This window comes from Ammodytes marinus, assembly GCF_949987685.1.
Source record: "Ammodytes marinus genome assembly, chromosome: 21".
NCBI classification, from domain to species: Eukaryota; Metazoa; Chordata; class Actinopteri; order Uranoscopiformes; family Ammodytidae; genus Ammodytes; species Ammodytes marinus.
Window position 1 is genome coordinate 14,973,775 of NC_137225.1, and position 19,048 is coordinate 14,992,822.

Below are 19,048 nucleotides of genomic sequence, written 5' to 3' on the forward strand. Positions count from 1 at the left end.
TCCAAGTGTTTAGGGGACAGTGATTTGAAAATGAGGTGACATGAGTTGACCAGGAGCACTCACTCCCTCATCGGGTGGTGTTTTCTATTTGTGTCAGCCAACATGTGTTTCTCATGATGGGACCTGACACCTCCCCTGGAGCAACATGGAGCACAAAGAGCGACAAAGTGAAGATGCTATAGGATGAAAGAACTTCACAGCGGTTACAAATCACTCTTTGACCCCTGGCCTCACTGCAACAATGTATTCAGATAGGCTTTGAATTGATGGAAAAATAAACCTTGTACTTTGTGACCACAAAATCAAATGTTCGCATTTCCTCTTTCTTATATTGGCTCTTTCTTTATTTGAGTGCACAGTATACGTGCTCAATTTGACCTCTGCAAGTAAGGTATGTCTGGAATTCAGTTTTTTGCTAGGCTGAAAGTCTGGGTGAAATGGATTTAGAGTTAAGGATTAATGGGAAGGGTTTCTACCACGTTGTAAAAGGTGACTTAACAAATATGTGGAGTTCATGCTTTAATGGAAAAGTACCATGTGTTTCTCATCTTTCATTTAATTATTTCAACATTTCACTATATGTGAATCCACACACATGAGTTATTAGTAATTGAATTGTATGGCACGATAGTTGACGTAAGAGCAAAACAGACTTCATAGAAGGCATTTGAGAGTTCTAGTTTTTATCATCAAACTGTCTAATGGTTTCTCTGATATTGGATTAAGCTTTCCATCTTGAAAGGCTCTGCGATGGGCCTATTTGGAGCGAGGTGGAGGATGCACCCAGTTGCAGAGGTAGTGACGTAAGTGTGTGCAGCAGCAGTAGAAATTAATCACTGGGAGAAAATGCCCATCTCTCAGCCTGAGCTTTCTGCAGAATCCCATTCTCTGACTACAACACAGGTCAACCTCTAAACTGAGTTAGAATCATTATTGTGGTGTGGACAAACAAAGTCAGTCCGGACCAATTAGACAAAAATACACCTGTTGAACCTACTATTTGATACAATTCCACTTTCGTTTAGTCTCTTCATTTTTCATCATTGTCCCTGTGTGGCTCTGTAACTGATGCAAAGTTGTTAAAAAAGAAACAGTCCCTGTAGTGAGTTATTTAATAAGAAATGTTTGTGCAATGCAAAGCATATTAAAATCCCTGGACACATTCATCTCAGAATGAGCAGGACAAAAGCAAAAATCACACTTTTATTTTTACATAATTCTCTTGTCCTTCACTTTTGAGCGTTCTAAATAGAAATACAATTCTCTATATTTTGAACTAATTGCTTCAAGTGAAAATATCAGCAGGTGTGGCACTTACAGCCAGGGCTATTCTGAAAGCACAGAGGTAGACGCTCGTGCACGCGCGCGCACTCTCACATATGACTCATCTCATCTAAACTAAAGCACTTTGTCAGAGGCGTCTATTCACGTTACACCCATGCAAGAACGCGCAGACTCCATCTCAGTTTGGAGCGCGGCATTTATAGTGAGGTTGGCTATATAAGTCCATTCAGCATCTACTCTTTTAAGTAACTATATACTTGTTTCTCCAAAGAAGTGAAGGAGGGCGGCATCTCGCCAACTACCTGGCAACCTACACGGCTGTACTGGACCTCATCTAAAGATTAAAGGTATGAAAAGCTTATTTTATTTAATCCGTATTGTGAGTTGTTTGAATGCCTTATTTGGCATATTACAAATTACCTTTTGTTGTTGTTGTTGTTGTTTCCACAAATTGATTCGGATGAATCACATCTTTGGTTTTCACAAACGTTTTAACACATGTATTTACAGATCACGAAGTGGATTGTTATTAATATTATTATTTTTTTGTTGTCAAACGTGAATTTGTTTTATTGTACTGAAATGAAGCATAGATAGCGTCTAGTTTACTGTGCCAATAATCCAAACAATCTTTACGCACGAAATATTCCACACGAATCACATTAAATGAATCACATTAATGTAATGTGGAGTATTTCGTGCCTGATATACGTGCGTAAATTCCTCTTTACGCAGCATATGTTTCACTAGAAATTGAATTTAAAAAATAAACATACAACATGAAAACAATGCAGGCATTTTCTTTTCCTTCTCAGATTCCTGTTGATATCCTGACATGAAGCTCAATTTACTTGGTACCACCGTGATTCTGCTAGTTGCCTTCTTACCCCGCTACGAATGTCGGGCTATTGAGAGCCCTGGCGGTGCCCTGCGCGTCCCAGCTCCCCAAAGCCAAAACTCCCAGCAGCAGCAGCAGCAGCAGTCTGGTCCCATCCTGGAGCGGCTTGGAGAGGAGTATTTCATCCGACTGGGCAACGGGGACTCGAACTCTTTCCCATCATCATCCATGTATCCGGGCGGGTCACCTGCACTCTACAACAGAGCGTTGCAACTCCAGCAGACGCGGCGTCTTTTACAAGGGAAAGTTGGGAACATCATGGCGCTCTTAGGCGGCTTCGGTGACCGCGGGTTCGAGTCGATGGAGCGGGGAAGGAGGTCCGAGGACCCCCCGATCTCCCTAGATCTGACCTTCCACCTTCTCCGGGAGATGATGGAGATGTCCAAGGCGGAGCAGATGGCCACACAAGCGCAAAATAACAGACGAATGATGGAGCTCTTCGGGAAATAAAGAGCCCTTTTCAGTCCGCCAAAGATCTCCTTTCCATGTTCTTTTTTTTCCTCCTATTTATTTTTTACCATCAGCACAAAACATGCTCTGTACAATATAGTGCTGCTTTATCACTGGTATAATTTATTGCTTTAACCTCAAACTATGGAGCGTTAGCAGGCTTGACTTATTATGATCCGATTGTACCTTGCCATTGTAATGTTGGTGTCAAAACTGTAGTTACACCGTTCATATTTGATATTAAATATCTTTTTGGTTGAGACATGAAAAATAGAATTGACAAAGTTGGCATTATGTTTTAGATTATGAGTCACTGTATTTATGATATTTATGTTTGTTAATAAACTTATGTGCAACCAGCCATTTTCTGTTGTGCAAGAGAACATCTCATATCTATATTTTTTAATAAAAGATTCTAAGCAATGCTTTCAATTCTCTGTGGACATCCTTACATACGAGTTAATAATTCTTCAAAACTAACTATTCCCGGTGCTTTTAATCACTATATGGATTAGCAGATGCGTTCCATAATGTTCTTTGACTCATAGATTGGAAATATCACATTGGAGAAATGAATATAGGTTTAATGGTTCAAGGTAAAAGAAGAAAAGAGAGCCTTGCCGACACAAATATTGATTGACATAAAAAGATTTTTCTAACTGAATATAAAAATCCTATGGGGTAACCAAGGCAGTGCTCTGGAGCCAAGAACAAAAATTGACCAACATACAAACATTTTCATATGGATGGTTTAGTCATGCAGGTGAAGGATATTTGTACAGCATTCTACATCCAAACCCCCTTAAACCTCAAGAGGCAATTCTCATCATACTGGCAAAAGGCATCCACAGACCGCTGAAGGATGCAACAGTGATATCTAATGGGTGTAAAAGAAGCTGTGTTTGTGCATGCTGTGCTGATCCCTGACCCACGGTGCCGGGGTAAACCAAACAAGAGCTGTGGGTGTGAGTCATCCCATTCTGTTTGGCCCACTTAGCGACTTGGGGCTTAGTGCTGCATTGAGCCCATTTGTAAAGGATCCAACTCACTCTCACAATAATTAGTCGGGACTCAACGTGGACAGCCTCAAGAGTGGAGTCAAAGCAAAGCTGAGACCATCGCAGGGCAGCAAATAAGATAACCGGCGGCCCTTGGTACGCTGCAGTCTGTTATGTACAGTAGGTTGTGAGCAGGAACCGTATCCTGAGAATACTGTGGTGAGGAAGCTTACAACTGTCTGAACAAGCTATAAAAATGTCACTGATGCCTTTTGTAGATGGATCTGCTTTAACAGAAATAAATGAAAATGTGCAAAGAAGAGATACAGGCAGAGAAAAAAAATAATTTTCTTTTCTCACGCTTGATGAGACAGAAACAGTTGCATTTCGGTTAATCTGGTATAAAGCACGACTTTAGAAATGCCATTCCGTAGGTGTTTGTACAAATCTGTTTTAATGACACATACAATATCATAAACAATAATAGGGCAAAATGTTTTTGTCCTTTTGTTCATAACAGGAGAATTAACCTTTGTTACACACCAATGAACACATAATAGAGGCTGCTACATCATGTATGAAATACTGAAATGTCACAGTGATAGTTACTTTACTCTGCTACACTACTCATAAAGATATATCAGTCATAAAAAAAAGTATACGACAGGCAGGAAAACCTGAGCACCCCCCCTTGTCATTCTCTCTAATGATATAGTTTAAGCAGTGAGTCGCAAAAGGTCAGCTATAAAAAATGTGTGAGCACGTCTGACTTCTGGAAGTAACCAGTGGACAATCATAGCCTGTCTGTCATTCAATAGGTCAAATAAAAAAACAAAACAACTAAAGAAGGAACCAAAATGATCAGTTACAAGAAATCAGACAAAAAAAAAAGATCAGTCAGTATGCAGTGACGCAGTTTAACACAATCACAATAAATGGGCAAGGGAACTGAAACTTCTGTGCCCTCCTTATGATCTGCCACAACAACTCAGACTTTTGGCCTTTAGCGCCGATGTAAATCCATCTCACTGCTGCCCCCGATCTGGCAGAAAAAGTACCACAACTGACCTGAAATCAACATCTAGGGAGGAAAACGTATCCTGCTCCTGGTTAAGATGTTGTCTGGGCCGGCGGCTGACGGCTAGGGAGAAGCAGTGGTCTTTGCTGCGGTCTGCTGCGGGGCAGAGGGTTGGGCGGAGGCGGCTGTAACTGCAGCGCTGCCTCCCGAAACAGTCTGGGCCCCCTCTCCTTCCTCAGCGCCCGCTTCTCCATCCTCATCCTCTTCGTCCTCGTCTTCATCATCTGTAGAGGGAACAGGAAGGGGAAATAAAAGTCAAGACTGCCACAAATGCAGTTAACTGCTGCCATCCAATCGCCCAACCCTTGTTCATTCACCTTGGATGAAGTCGATGCTGCGCAGGGCCATGCTCTCTTTCTTGAAATTGGTGGTGAAGTGATCCATGTTTTCGTAGCCGCGCTCCACTTTGTCCAGGTGTGCCATACTGGATGCATCTGTAATACTGTGTGCAAAAGGTGAGATTAGCATATTTGTGGGGGGGGGGGGAGGTCCCTCATCTAATGTGGCACTTGTTACATAGCCTATATCATCAATTTGTGATCACACGTTATTTCAGGATGTCACAGCTCAAGATGGGGATTTGCTACGTTTCACAGATCTAGCAGGTGTGACCTTGCTGCACGACACAGCTGCAGACGCACATTGGGTTTAAAATTCACAACAATATGAGAAAACAGCAAGAAAACAACTGAAAAGCACTGAAATTATAAGAAAGATATAGCCAGTAGTCGATTTTAAATACTATTTGAGTAATGTTTAGTCTTTTTCCATATTGTTTAATTCCTTTACCTTTCTGACTGTCTAATGATTGATACATGAAAATATGTACTCACTTTTTGAGAAGAGGTTTTGAGTTCTGAAAGCAACACAAGGAAAGAAAGAGCAAATAAACATCAAACTACTTCATCAAATATTGATGATTAATACAATCAATTGAACCCTATAGTGTATTGACAATGACCTGCAGAAATACAGCCATTTCTGGCTCCTCCATTATCTGTATTCCCTTCTCCACGACCTTACAGCTCTCCTCCAGATGGTCTCCATACTTCCTGGTCAGGCCTCGGATATAGTTCACCTTCTCGTCCTGTTCTGCGGTTACCTTTTGACTCATCCCCCTCTTCTTCTCCTCCAAAATAGAGTATAAATGGTCGAACTTCTCGCAAACTAGAGTCTTCTGCCTCCGACCATTCTCCTATACACACACAAGTGAAAGGCAAAAGGAAACACACACATGTACACACATGGGAAACAAACCCAAATTATAAAAGTCCGTCCATATTAAACATTCATCACAGGATGGTGGGTGGTAAATGTAACTTTAGCGTACAACTGAGTTAAGGAAATTCAAGTCCAAAGACCTAGCCAAAGAAAATTAGGTAATAGTTGTTGCTTTCTGTGTTCTATGCGGTGTAAAATTTGCAAATGTTTTGATTATTTAGCCCATTGGATAGCAATATATTTGCAGGGAGGACAGTGAAGCTCATTCTGCATGTCCGTCCTGAGTGACGCCACTGAAGGTGATACATTGGGGGACTGGAGCCAATCCAGCTTCCTCCCTACTATGCCCAAATGTGGCATGTGGACCACAGGAAAGCTGTCTGTTCTCCCTCCATCAATTACACCGCTAGTTCTTTAATGTCAACAGGCCGGAGTGAGAATGGAATGGAGTGCCCTGCTAAGTGCATGTAGAAGAGAAGGAGGAATACCAAACATTATTTTTTTCCTCTCTTTCCAAATCTCACGGACGGTTAAAAGCAGTGGCAGAGTGGCAAGGACACATTATGTCAGTAATGTACGTCGGCTCAGGTGAGTGCAGGTGCATTAGCGTGTGCACGGAGCAAGAGGCTTGCTGCGTGAGTGAGCGGCCAGGCACCACAGCAATCGGACACTGACCTCTATGACACGACAGGCCTCCTCTAGCTGACTAACGATGCCTTGCATCCGGTCGTTGTTACCAACCATCATGGCGATCCCGTCAGTCAGCTCCATCTGGGGTGCAAGGTCGCAACAGAGTAAATACTAGGGAATCCGGGATCATGTGTGATTCAAATCTGGGACAAAGTTCAAATGCATGTTGAAGTACTTCATTGTGAAACATGGCCAGATTTAAGTGATTTAGTTTACTTATCAATCAATCCAATCCATCTATCATAATCTCATGATTGACAGTGTCCATGACCTCCATTAGTATTTCGGGCCTCACCTTCTTCGTCTCGTAGATGCTGCTTATGGGTGCTACCTCACAGTCTTTGTGAGCCCCAAATACCTTACACATGGAGCATGTGGGCACACTGTGGGTCACGCAGAAAATATTGATCTTTTCTTCGGCGTGAACGTCGCACATGGGCGTCTCTTCCTTCCTCTCTGGCGCTGGCTTGCTGCTGCTGAGATGAAAGGAAAAACAGTTGTATCTTCCAGTCAGGGGTGCACAGTGCATCAGTGCATACTGATGTGATGAGTGATGTCAGTTTGATAATGTCACAGGTACACATCTCAGTAGTGTATTGATAATCCATCCGTGCTGTCTTGACATGCACGCGTGAACTGTCAGCACTGTAATCAATACGTCACCATCACACCGCGTAAGCATAAAGGTATGGGTGCAGGTGCGTGGTGTTATCTGTGATTTCTTGATTATAAGAATGACTCGTTCTTACATTGGCAGGTCAGTTTATCCCATAAGTAATCGTCAACATATCAGTTAATTGTCCAGAAACATTTAACTCGATTATCAGATGTTGAGCTTCCTGAGTGTAAGTGTTGTGAATCTTATGTCATACAAGCCTACAAAGCCAACTACTCAGATTAGGGAAATCATCTGAAAGAAAGATGATGACTACAACTAGAAAAACCTCCTGTCATCTACTCCAGCTCTGACACTAACTAATGCCACACCCTATTCTCCTTTTCATATCTCTATTCACCCTTAGGGTTAAAGACAGCTTTGACTAACAGACAAAGCCTTGCTCTGAGCTGGGAAGGGAATAACATGCTGTTTTTGTCTTTTATTAAGACAAGCAGAATCGATTACCTCTGTGTATCTGATTTGTCTCACCTGCTGGACTCCTGTTTGAACATGTCAATGATATTCTCCACCAGCAGGTTCCTTTGCAGCCCATAGACCCCATGCCTATCCAGGACAACCTCATGCCTGCAGGACGGGCATCGAAAGCGGCCACCAGACGTCAGCGAGCCAGCTCTTGTTGGAAGGTATGGATTTGAGGCCTGTGATAAACAAGTCACAAAATCAAACCCGAAATTTAGTATGATGGGGTTTATACATAGAATAATTTCAGTAGGAGCAATTAATGAAATTGATTGACTCAGTATGTTGTGAATTGTTAATTAAATGGATTGCTGGTCCATAAAAACAAGTTAAACCCCATTATCAAAACTCAATACAGTGAATTGCACTGTTATGTCGTAATGCAGGGACCAACACAACAACCAAATTCCAGTTCTGATGTTTTCTGATGGTAAAGATGTAGGCTATTAGGCCTATTAATGTTTTTAATATTGATTTATGATCAGATAGATAGATAGATAGATAGATAGATAGATAGATAGATAGATAGATAGATATTTACAAATGGGCCTACCTCATGCCAAAAACATAGGCTAATTTGGACCTGCAAATGGCAAGCTCGTAAACATATAACAATGTTCCTCAAGTTATTAGGAATTTACTCTCTTCATTCCAGGCCTACCTAAAACAAAGCAGTGGCATTTTTTTCAGTTTCTTACCGTGAAAACATCATTGGCACATTTTCTGCAGAGGTTATGCTGGCAGGGAAGGATAACCACAGGCTTCGTAAACATTTCCAGGCATATGGGACAAATCAGCTGTTTCTCCAAGTTGTCCATGGTATTCATTTTTCAAAAACAAGCTTAGCAAGACCCCAAAAAATACCAAAGACTTGGTTACAAAAAGCCCACTTAAGCTAGTAAAGTTAGTAAACACTGCGTTTCTGAAAGCAAACCAAAGTGTGCCCCAGGCAGGCTGAGGACTGGGCCTGCTGCTCTTATCCTGGCGGGTGTGGGGCTTCTATCTCGCTGGTGTCAGTTCTGTTTTTAGCAGCTATTGCTGTCACGTGAAAGGTTGCCATTTATACCTTGCCCATATTTGAAACTGAGCAGTGCAGTAGACGGCCTACAGAACAGCTGTCTATACCGGCCCAAGCATTCTCCTCTACACTGCTATCAGTGTCGGCTACGTGTCTGTGCAGTGAGAGCTTTGTTTGTGTTTTTTACGGGATTGGGTAAAAGGATGGAAGCTAGGCTACCTACCCGAAATATTTAAGATTTTTTATTTGTCATATGAGCAACCATAACTGGAGCAATGGTTGGCAATTACATTTTTTTCTTGAAACTTTTCAACAAAGAAAGGACAATACGCAATGCAATTCTGGAGTCTCAGCCTCCCTTCATCAAATTGGCCAAAACAAAAGAAAAAAAACACAATAAAGGAGAGAAAAAAGATTAACACCAGGGAGAGGCAAACAAAGGATAAACCTAAAAAGAATAATGACCTAATAAAAAGTCAAGAAGAGTTGAAAAGTTTAGAATCTCAACCTGGCCTAAATAAGGTTGACATAGGTTGACAACGTATATCGCACGTTTATCTTAAATATTAGCATGACGTTTTTGCTAGCTTTTTGGAGAGACATCAAAGGCAACATAAGTCCGAACGGTCCGAACCGCGGGACTTTAAGCAACGACGGTTGAGAGGACGGTTACGGCGGTCGAGTAGAATTTTGAGCATCCGAGAATTTATGTCATCACCTCCTATCGCTGTAGGCAGAGCGAGTCAGAGCCGTAGTCCGTCTGTTTACAACGGCAGAATGGGTTTTTGACGTTGTGAGCGCTACACCAACTGCAGCAAGTAGCCGGTGTTCTGACATTTTCTGCTCCCTCGTCAGATTTTGCTACCTATCAGAAAATGCTACCCTACGTCATGGTAGCGTATAGACAATTACCTCATCAAACGATGCATACCCTATCAGAAAATGCTACCTCACGTAATTGGTAGCGTATTTGATCTGTAGACCCATTAACTATCAAATAATGCTCCCACTACAAAATCACGTTACTTACAACACCACTACTCACCCCATGTAGCCTACAATGAAAGCTGTATATTTTTATGCTACTTTAAAACGTTATTATAGATTTAGTAGGGTATAATGTGAGATCAATTGTCTCTATCAAATAATGCTCCCACTACAGAATCACGTTATTTTACACCACTACCTATGTACACCCCTCCCCCCCCCCCCCCCCACCACCGGCGAAAACTTTCTCCACTCCGAGTCTGGTAAAGTTAACACATAGAAAAGCCTATAATTTTATTTCTATATTCAGCAGCAAAGCCAGTGTCTACATGCTCACAGGTCAAAAGGCACAATTTAAACATATGTGTAGCATAATTACGCAGTTAAAAACATGTTTTGAAGAAAATACTCGGTAGCAAAAAAAGGTAGCAGAATCTGACGGCTGCTCACGCAGGATTGTTATTTTCGGAGTGCGCATGCGCAGAACCACTAGGGAGCAAAATCTGACGGGTAGCAGAAAATGTCAAGTCACCGGTCTAAGTGTTGCTAGGTGATAGTGGAGCCCGTTGGAATCTTTCCCTGGCGCTGTAGCAGTCCCTAAAACACCGCTGTCCCAAATAATATAAAGGATAGACGCCGCGTTGGGCGTTGAGCGCGAGAAATGCGGGCGCCATCTTGGACCGGTCAAAACTGATGAAAACAAATGTCCCCACTCGGTGATAGTAAACAAGATGCCAGAGCACTGTGCTGCGTTTTGCTGCTCGAATCGGCGGACCATTTGAGTATTATTGTTTGCTGTTGTTGTTTAATTTTCCCTTAATTTAATTCTTTTGATTGCTGTGGTTTTGTATTGAATGTGTTTTTAAATGTACCGCGCTGCAAGGCACGCATTGATTTCCTGTCTGTGTCTGAGGAACCAACTCGAGACTAGACTGAACTTGGTATTCCCCCCCCCTAGTATAGAACATTGGACAACCAAGAAGACTTTGCTTTTAAATAATCCCGTCCTCTTTTAAGAGGCAATTGCCTAACAATCTTGTGTTTTAAATTAGAGAAATAAAACATATTTTTACATGAACACTCATGTTGTCCTTCTCTTTTAATGAGATATTATATACCCTGGTTTTTATTTATATTTAATGCCTTCATGGGAAACATCCACCCTTCATGTAGCCTACCATGCTCGACTACTCCTCCTAAATTTCCCCGAGCTAACTCCAGTTTAGGAATAACTGCCTTTTCATGTAGTGCCCCTAATTCATGGAATGCTCTGCAGAGCAACTTAAAAAGTAGGCTACTGCTCTTCCTACTCTTGGTTTATTTGAATCTATGATTTCTGAATTTTACACATCTGACTGTAACTGTTTTAGCTGAATTCATTGTTCATTTAGTATTTTATTTTTGCTCTTTTTTTGTATTTTGTATAGGCCTACTTTATTTAAATTAATATATCTTATCCTATTTTATTTCTGTTCTCTGTTTATGTTATCCCTGTGATTGTCTTTATTGTGTATGCTCGTCACTGTAAATGAATAAATATATTTATATATAGCCTAATCAGAGCCGGCCCAAGCCTTCAGGGGGCCCTAAGCGAAATATGATTAGGGGCCCCCTCTCCAATGTTAGCGCTGCTGAAACTATAGATCTTTGTTAAATATCATTCACACACCCAGTGTTTTCCGCTAGTGCCTCCACTGTGCGGCTGTGCGAAAATATTAGACAGCCGAGATTCAGACCCTCCTAGGGGGGTCCGGGGGTATGCCCCCCCGGGAGATTTTTTTAACCTTTTTAAAGTGAAATGCATGCATCTGGTGCACTTTGAGAGGAAAATTAAGAGGCTAAATCTGAGAAATTTTGTGTGAACAAATAATTTGGAGACACTGGGTCAGATGAATTAGAAGCTATTGAAGAAGGACACATGGATTTTCCATAAAAATATTAATATAAAATAAAATATTATGGGTTGGGCTTGGAGCTCTTTTTCTTTTACGGGACATATTTCTCTGTAATATAGTGAATGTATTTAAATGCAGTGTGAGGAACGAAGCAGAAGAACTCTGTTGTCCAGCTACTGTATCTTTTTTTCCACAGACAAGGCTGACATAGGCTATAGACTATACACAGTGCATGGGCAACTGAGGGCAGCCCCATTTCCAATTGTTTTTAAATAAACTCAATACACACTGTGCATGGATGTGAACGTGACATGATCAGATAATTTCGGATTTCCTCCCAGATGAACTGATTACATTTTTAGGCTATTAATTATCTAGACCAAAACATTTTATTCCTTTTTTTGTATGATAACTCACATTCGCATAGTATGATGTTAATATCAAACACACAAACTAAAAAAAAAAAAAAAAAAAAAAACTTTTTTTTTTTTTTTTTTTTTTTTTAGGGGGCCCCCCAGGCAGTCGGGGGCCCTAAGCGGCCGCTTAGTTCGCTTATGCCTCGGGCCGGCTCTGAGCCTAATCATATATTGTTAACTTATTAAAATAGCTGACTTTACTGCCCCTATCTGTTTCTGCTTCTCTATCATATTTAGTCTATAGTGTGTGATTTGCAAAATACCTATCATAGCCTATACATCACATATCATAAAGGTGACCAGACTTCCCCATTGTTGGTTGCCTGTCCCTGGCTAAACAGAAACAACTAGCCTACCTGTTCCCGTTTTGTTGACACCTCATTAGGTTTTTCAGTCAGATTGCTAGTCAAACTGGAAATGTCTCCGTTTTCCCCCTTTTCGGGGGATGTTCCTCGTTTTGATCTCGGACGTCTGGTTACTTATATCATATCAGAATCTTCTATGACTGTTAAGCCCACTATGACTATTAAAACACGTCGAAACTTGTGCCCTGTATCTTAGCTACATGTATGATCTTTGCAGCAAAGAAAACCGCGTGAAAATCAGTTTGGTATTTAATGAGATATTATTAATTACATGCGCTGACAGTTCATTGCACCTGCCAAACAGACTACACTGAGTGGAACGTTTGACCGGTTCAAGATGGCGGCCCCATAGTAGCGGCCAACGCGGGCCGGCGTCTATCCTTTATAGTCTATGGTCCGAACGTCGAAGGAGCGACTTTGTGAAGCGAGCTGACATCGAAAAGCCTTAAGAAAGGTTTGTATGCCAAAACTTTAACTATATACAAGAGTAAGAAAACAGTATTTTACTGAGAGTTAAACAAACTTTGTAGCCTTTTAAATTACTAGCTTTTGTTCAGTTGCAAAAGTTGCAAAAGCATTCTCTGCACTTGGACTAAGCTAGCTAACTTGGACCAAGCTAGTAGCTAAATATAGTTAGCTAACCAAAGCTAGCTCTTGCTTTCCGTAAATTCCAACAAGAAAAACAAAACCTACCTGCACTTTATAATAATTTTCCGTATGGTATCGCTGTAGTGTTTGAAAACAATAATGAGACTGGTTTGACAAGAATAAAATAAAAAATGTCAAAAAGTATAACTGGAGAATGCGGGTATCGATCCCGCTACCTCTCGCTTACTGTGTTCTGCCAGTTCCGCCAAAGTAAGCCCAAAAGCAGCGAGCGCTCTACCATTTGAGCTAATTCCCCTCCGAGAGACAGCACGTGCAACTAACGAATTTGTAACACCGATTTCGGCGGAAAGCTGTAATCTGAGACGTATAAAAGCTCCGATAGTGTATACAGGAAAGTAGCGAGCTTACTTACTATTAACGATTTCCGCATACGTCAAAACCGGATTTGCCGTTAACCTACTTCACGAAACATTGAGGATTATTATAAGAGGTCTGTTGTTTTTCTTCAAAACTCGTTTTCTGCAATGCCCATGTAACGTTACAGTATTGACATTGGGTCATTCAAGTCATGATAACAGCAATTTTGCCGTTAACAAGTCAAAATACATGGAACTGCACCGTATGCGAACCTGTCGGGCGAACTGTTTCATGGTTTATCCACATACTCATTGAATAGTTCCTGTCGCATCGCACTAGGAGCTCCCTTCGATAGCGCACTTTGCCTCCGTTCGACTGTATTTCGCTTCCAATCGAGGCCCGAGAACAATCTTTCTACAGCCAATGAAATGGCTAGTCCACTCTTTCACGGGCCAATCAAGTCCCGAGGCCATTCTTTCAGGGGCGGGCCTTTCTTTCAGGGACCGTTGACGAGCTGTCACGTACTCATTGAATAGTTCCTGTCTCGCATCGTATTACGAGCTCCCTTCGATAGCTCAGTTGGTAGAGCGGAGGACTGTAGTGGATACATGGCAATCCTTAGGTCGCTGGTTCAAATCCGGCTCGAAGGAGAGAATTTTTTTCCGATATGACAAACTTCCTTCATTGGCTGGTGTACCATGGAAGACACAGACCTGAAAAATACACTCACCGCCCACTCAATTAGTTACAGTGGTTACATTTTAAATATTTTTATTTTAAAAGGTAACAGCAGTTACATATGCAAGACAGCCCTTTGTCCCGGTTCTCAAAAGTCACTGAAATGTAATCATTTAAATAAAGAGGAAAAGAGACATTTCTATAGCAATTGCTATGTGTTTTTTAAGCTAGTGTTGCTGTCATATATCAGATGGTACATTTGATATTAGAGAAGGTTAGATAACATATTGTTTTTGATAAAAGTGAAGTTATGGTCATTAGGCATGTTTAATGAAAAAAGATTACTCCTGAAAGCCCTGAGTTCGAAAGAGAGGTGATTTTTTTTAAATGTCTGACTTGGTTGCAACTAGTGATGAAACCAAACATTATCATTATTTTTGAATGAATTACAAATGTGCTGCGAAAACATTCAGATAGAAGACTAAAAAAACAATCAATTGCAGCTGTGTCAATAATTGTGTGTTTAAGTGTCTTTTTAATTCATGGGTATGGCTGATGATTAATTCTATCAATTCCATAACAGACTTCTTTGGACCCACTGAAGTTTGTCTACCGCCCCCAAGGTTGGAATAGAAGGTGCCATAATCTACCTGCTTCAGCGAACCCACTCTGACCTGAACAAAGCGGGCAGCACTGTGAGGATCATGTTCTTTGATTTCTCCAGTGTCTAACACGACCAAGCCTACGCTGTTGAGTTGAGAATCTGTAAAAGATGCAGGTAAACGACTCCACAACCTCTCTGGGTTATTGACTGGCTGATGGACAGACCAGGTTGTGCGGCTGAGAGTTTGCGTGTCTGAGCGAGTGGTTAGCAACACATGAGCAGTTTATGACCCATCCAAACTTAATCTGTATTTTCATGTGAATTGTCTTCAATTTACCATCTGCTTTTCTTGCACCTCTATTCCCTACATAGTAATAGCTGTGCACACAATGCTTTTCACACTGGCACGTCTGAGTCAGTGAGTCATATTCAAACATTTTAGACGTGGATGTTATCACCGAAAATAAATGTCTGTCATTTTCCAGCCCCCCTCTGTATATTTTTTTCTGTCTTTGATTTATTAGATGTTAATCCTGAAACAACAGACCTCAAGTTGAGTGACCACATCTATAAGAATACTGTGACTATTTAGCAAGTTAACACCTTAAAGTGATAATTAAGTTTTGAATATATCGAAAGACAATTAAAAATAGAGTGAAAAAACTATCCCTAATCTTCACTGTATATTTTTTGTGCTTTTTGTTTTTTGAAACTGCGAAAATTTTAAATACACTTACTGCCTTTATATATTATAAGGAAAGGCATGTGGCTGGTGTTTTGCTGTTACTTTGAGGCTGTGGGCGCACCACTTTATTCAGTATTAGTGAATAGTCTTTAAAAGGCTGAACTAGTATGATAATGTATTCATTAAAACAAGAGGGGACTGCTCAAATGCTCACCATTTAGATGGCTCCTCAAAGTGAATTCAAATGAGATCAATTAAGAAGATGTTCTGGGTTTTGTACTTGTTATTGATGTGAATTCATATTGTTTTAAGCTATTACTGTATGACTCATACTATTGCAGTGACTGATGTTGGTAAAAATTCCATAAATGCCATTGGAGATTGACAAATTAAGAGCAGTATGAGCTTGGAATGATAAAACGCTCTTGCTGGGAGTTTTGAGGCCAGAGGTTGCCAGTTTAAAGAACTCTGTGTGACAATTCTTTTCATCTATTTTGTGGTGCTACATGGTGTTTTGATTATATAGTAAAAGGGTCTGCAGGTACTGCTAAGGCCACAAAATACACAACTCGGGGTGTTACACGCATGCATGCACGCATGCAGACACACACCCACACAACCAATACACATTAATGTCTACAAGCATTTATGCAAGATAAAAGTGTGTGCAGGAGCGACATAAGTTAGGAGCAGACAGCAGAGCAAAGGTACCATCTGTTCTCTTGTATGAATATTTCAGTTTGATGGAAGTCATATTGTATTCATACAGATGGTTAGCAGCCACGGTCTGTGATTGAAAAGGTCTTGGTAAGCAATTCTCATCTCGCGTCTATTTCTGCATTTCCACATTTGTCCTGAAAAGACCCACTGAAATGATTTTGCTCACCGAAACCATCAAGGAGGTAAAGGGAACCTAAGTTCCCCTATTACTGCTATTTGAAATACTTCTACCTTGCTGCGAAATTATGAATCTGTTTGAAAAATAAACAGTAATAACTAATTCATATCTACTAGTACCGGGATTTGTAAAGACTTCAGTAATTGTGGAATTGAATGGTAATTATGAGAAATAATGGTTAAAAAGTCATTAATTAAAAATATATGCAATGAATAGTCTTATCTTTGTTGCTATTCCATCATGATCATAGAATGCCATGGGCATAGTTGGAAATTGATTTTCAAGTTGAAAAGTAAATATCACAAAGTAAAGTTCACAAAATGGAAAGTCAGATCCTTTGGCTTACTTAATGCATATAGTTTGTAAGGACTTATGGGCATTTAACAATATTGATAATCTGTAATTGTGATTTAAAATTTTGCAAAGTACAAGAAAACTCTTGGATACAGGTTGACGTTGTTACTTTGTTGAAAAGGTACACAGCAAAGCTTTTCAATCACAACACCGGGAGTAAATCTAGTTGGTTAGTCCATTGGTCTGTTGCACTAATTTCTTTATGCAGACACAAAAACTGCCTGTAAACTGTTTACTTACTGGCAAGTTTAGACAAGCAGGCAAATGTCAAGGATTTCTTATAATCTGCTAAACAGAGGTATGTCCATATCTTTTTTCTTTCTTCCTTTTTTCTTTTGACTGTGTGCTTCAGATCATCTTCTGACGAGGTTCCAAGCCCTTGCGTACGTGCAATACCTCCCAATGCCTTCCTTTTGTAGAGGCCTGCAGTTCCAGAGCCAAGCACAGTTTTTCCCCTTGAGGTACACAGAAACTCTTTCTTCCACCTCTCTCTTTGTCACATATCGGCATTCATGTAGGCAATGCTCCTTTCAAAAATCACCTCAATTTGAAACTAACTAAAGTTTATTCCAGTAAATAGCAACATGTTTAGGACACAACTTCCAACTATTTGAAAGCCAACATTTTGTTTACCGAAATATAGGTGGACCTTTTGACATTTGTGAACAAAAGATTAATCCAAGCAGTCTGTTATTTAACGGAATTAGGCCACTATAAAAATAACCTACACACAGTAGAATCTGAAATAGAGATGTATTGTAGAAAATTAAATGTGCATTTACACCAAAACTACGTCTTCTTTAGCTATAGATACCTCAGGCCAACTCCCATAATGGATAAAAAGCAATACTCTGGCCACATAAATCATAAAGACACATCATCTTGTAATTCTAAACAATCTACAGATGAAGAAAATCGAAGTGAAAAAAAGTATTTTCCGTCTCGATAATCTTTACAGTTACAGATTGTGGATTAAGAAGATAATGTAATGTAGTCCCTCAGTTGTGTAATGTTTGCCATCATTTTTGCCATATAGTGTTTTGGTGATAAGAAAGCTGAAATCAAAGCGGCAGATCTCCACCGTTTATGTAACACCCTCTCCCATATACAGTGACGTAAAAGAGACGTCAGGCTGCTTTTAACAGGCACCACTGCAGCTCATGGTCATGGGAAACTGGGATGCACTCTGCATTCAAGTGCTTCTTTCAGCCTTGCTTTAACTTCACTCACAACGTACACCATGTGAATAGCAGTCCGTATTCTTGTCTTTTAACACTTCAAAGGGAAGCAGAACAGGGTGATTTCAATATCCAGCAGCTGACTAATTAAAGTAAGCGTACTGTTAGGTTTTTAAAGACTATTTTACATGTGCAGCTTAATCACTGTATTGTGAGGAAACGTGTAGCCAAGAGTCATTATCGAGTTTCTTTCAAGCAGAGATGGTGCTAGTCAAGCAAGCAATTGCCACAGTTTGAATTGTTGATTCATACCTTACATTTTTACCAGGTACATTAATTCAAGCCCTAATGTGAATGTATTTGTATGTTTTGGCAACCAAATAATTGTTTTAAAAATAAACTATCCTAATCAATAAACACAAAGGGAGTTAATTCTCATTAAAGGAGCGTGTACAGTTCCTTCTGAGGGGCTGTGATAGTGAAGCCAATTGGCCTCTAACACAGTGAAAGAGTGCTATCTAGTGGTAGGAAGTAGATAAAACATGTTCAGCAGCCGCACAACTACTGCACCTCAAAATCACTGCATTTCGTCACTACATACAGCTTACATCATACTTGTGGTTATGCTGTAGTATTTACATCATGATATATACCCCAGTCTTTTTCGGTTTGTATAAATAATGTGGATGGAAACTTGGTTTTGTTACTTCAGTAACACATGAATTGCAAATTAAGCATTCACACATTGATGCTGTCAATCTTTGCTGGAATCACATTCACTTCTTATTATTTGATACTAGCGCTATATACTTTTTTACAATCAAACACATCCGAGTATAGAAATGCAGGTTTTGTAAGCACAAATAATATGTGCCAGGTTTGCAACATGTTAGAGTTTTGCAGGTAAAATAGTCTAGTTTTCTGTATATTGGAGAATATAAACCAGTAAATCAGAAATGCATAATGAACACATTCTGGTTACAAACCAAGCTAAAATAATTATTTTTAAAGTATAATAGAGCTACACATTTTATACACAATATAACTTTTTCGATCCTACAAGCACATCGTCATTGTAAGGGCTCCTTTTCACCACAAGATGGCTCCACATACACACAATACATATTTAGGCGTTTGTAATGCAAACAATTATTAATATAAGAAAATTGTGTAAATTTTTTCCCATTGAACCTGATGATAATAGCAAAACCATTTAAATATAAGTAAAATAAAAGGTGCAAATAAAC

At 40.1% G+C, this 19,048-nt stretch overlaps 2 protein-coding genes across 3 annotated transcripts; one reads left to right on the forward strand and one right to left on the reverse strand.

The window, feature by feature from the left end:
- Nucleotides 1–2,119: 2,119 nt before the first annotated feature.
- On the forward strand, nt 2,120–2,632 carry crhb (corticotropin releasing hormone b; the record flags this gene model as incomplete). Its single annotated transcript, XM_080049968.1, has 1 exon — nt 2,120–2,632. One exon carries the CDS (start codon nt 2,120–2,122, stop codon nt 2,630–2,632), a length of 513 nt encoding a protein of 170 aa, XP_079906094.1.
- A 1,597-nt stretch (nt 2,633–4,229) lies between these two features.
- Nucleotides 4,230–8,584, reverse strand: trim55b (tripartite motif containing 55b; the record flags this gene model as incomplete). 2 transcript variants are annotated; one of them, XM_080049824.1, is made up of 8 exons in its annotated part: nt 4,230–4,932; nt 5,026–5,150; nt 5,542–5,564; nt 5,670–5,903; nt 6,605–6,700; nt 6,915–7,092; nt 7,767–7,936; nt 8,456–8,584. In XM_080049824.1, the coding sequence occupies 8 exons, from the start codon at nt 8,582–8,584 to the stop codon at nt 4,772–4,774; spliced, it is 1,116 nt and encodes a 371-aa protein (XP_079905950.1). In that variant the 3' UTR covers nt 4,230–4,771. The 2 variants fall into 2 exon arrangements, with proteins under 2 accessions (XP_079905950.1, XP_079905949.1); XM_080049823.1 differs by having other exon boundaries at nt 6,915–7,095.
- Nucleotides 8,585–19,048: the final 10,464 nt, after the last annotated feature.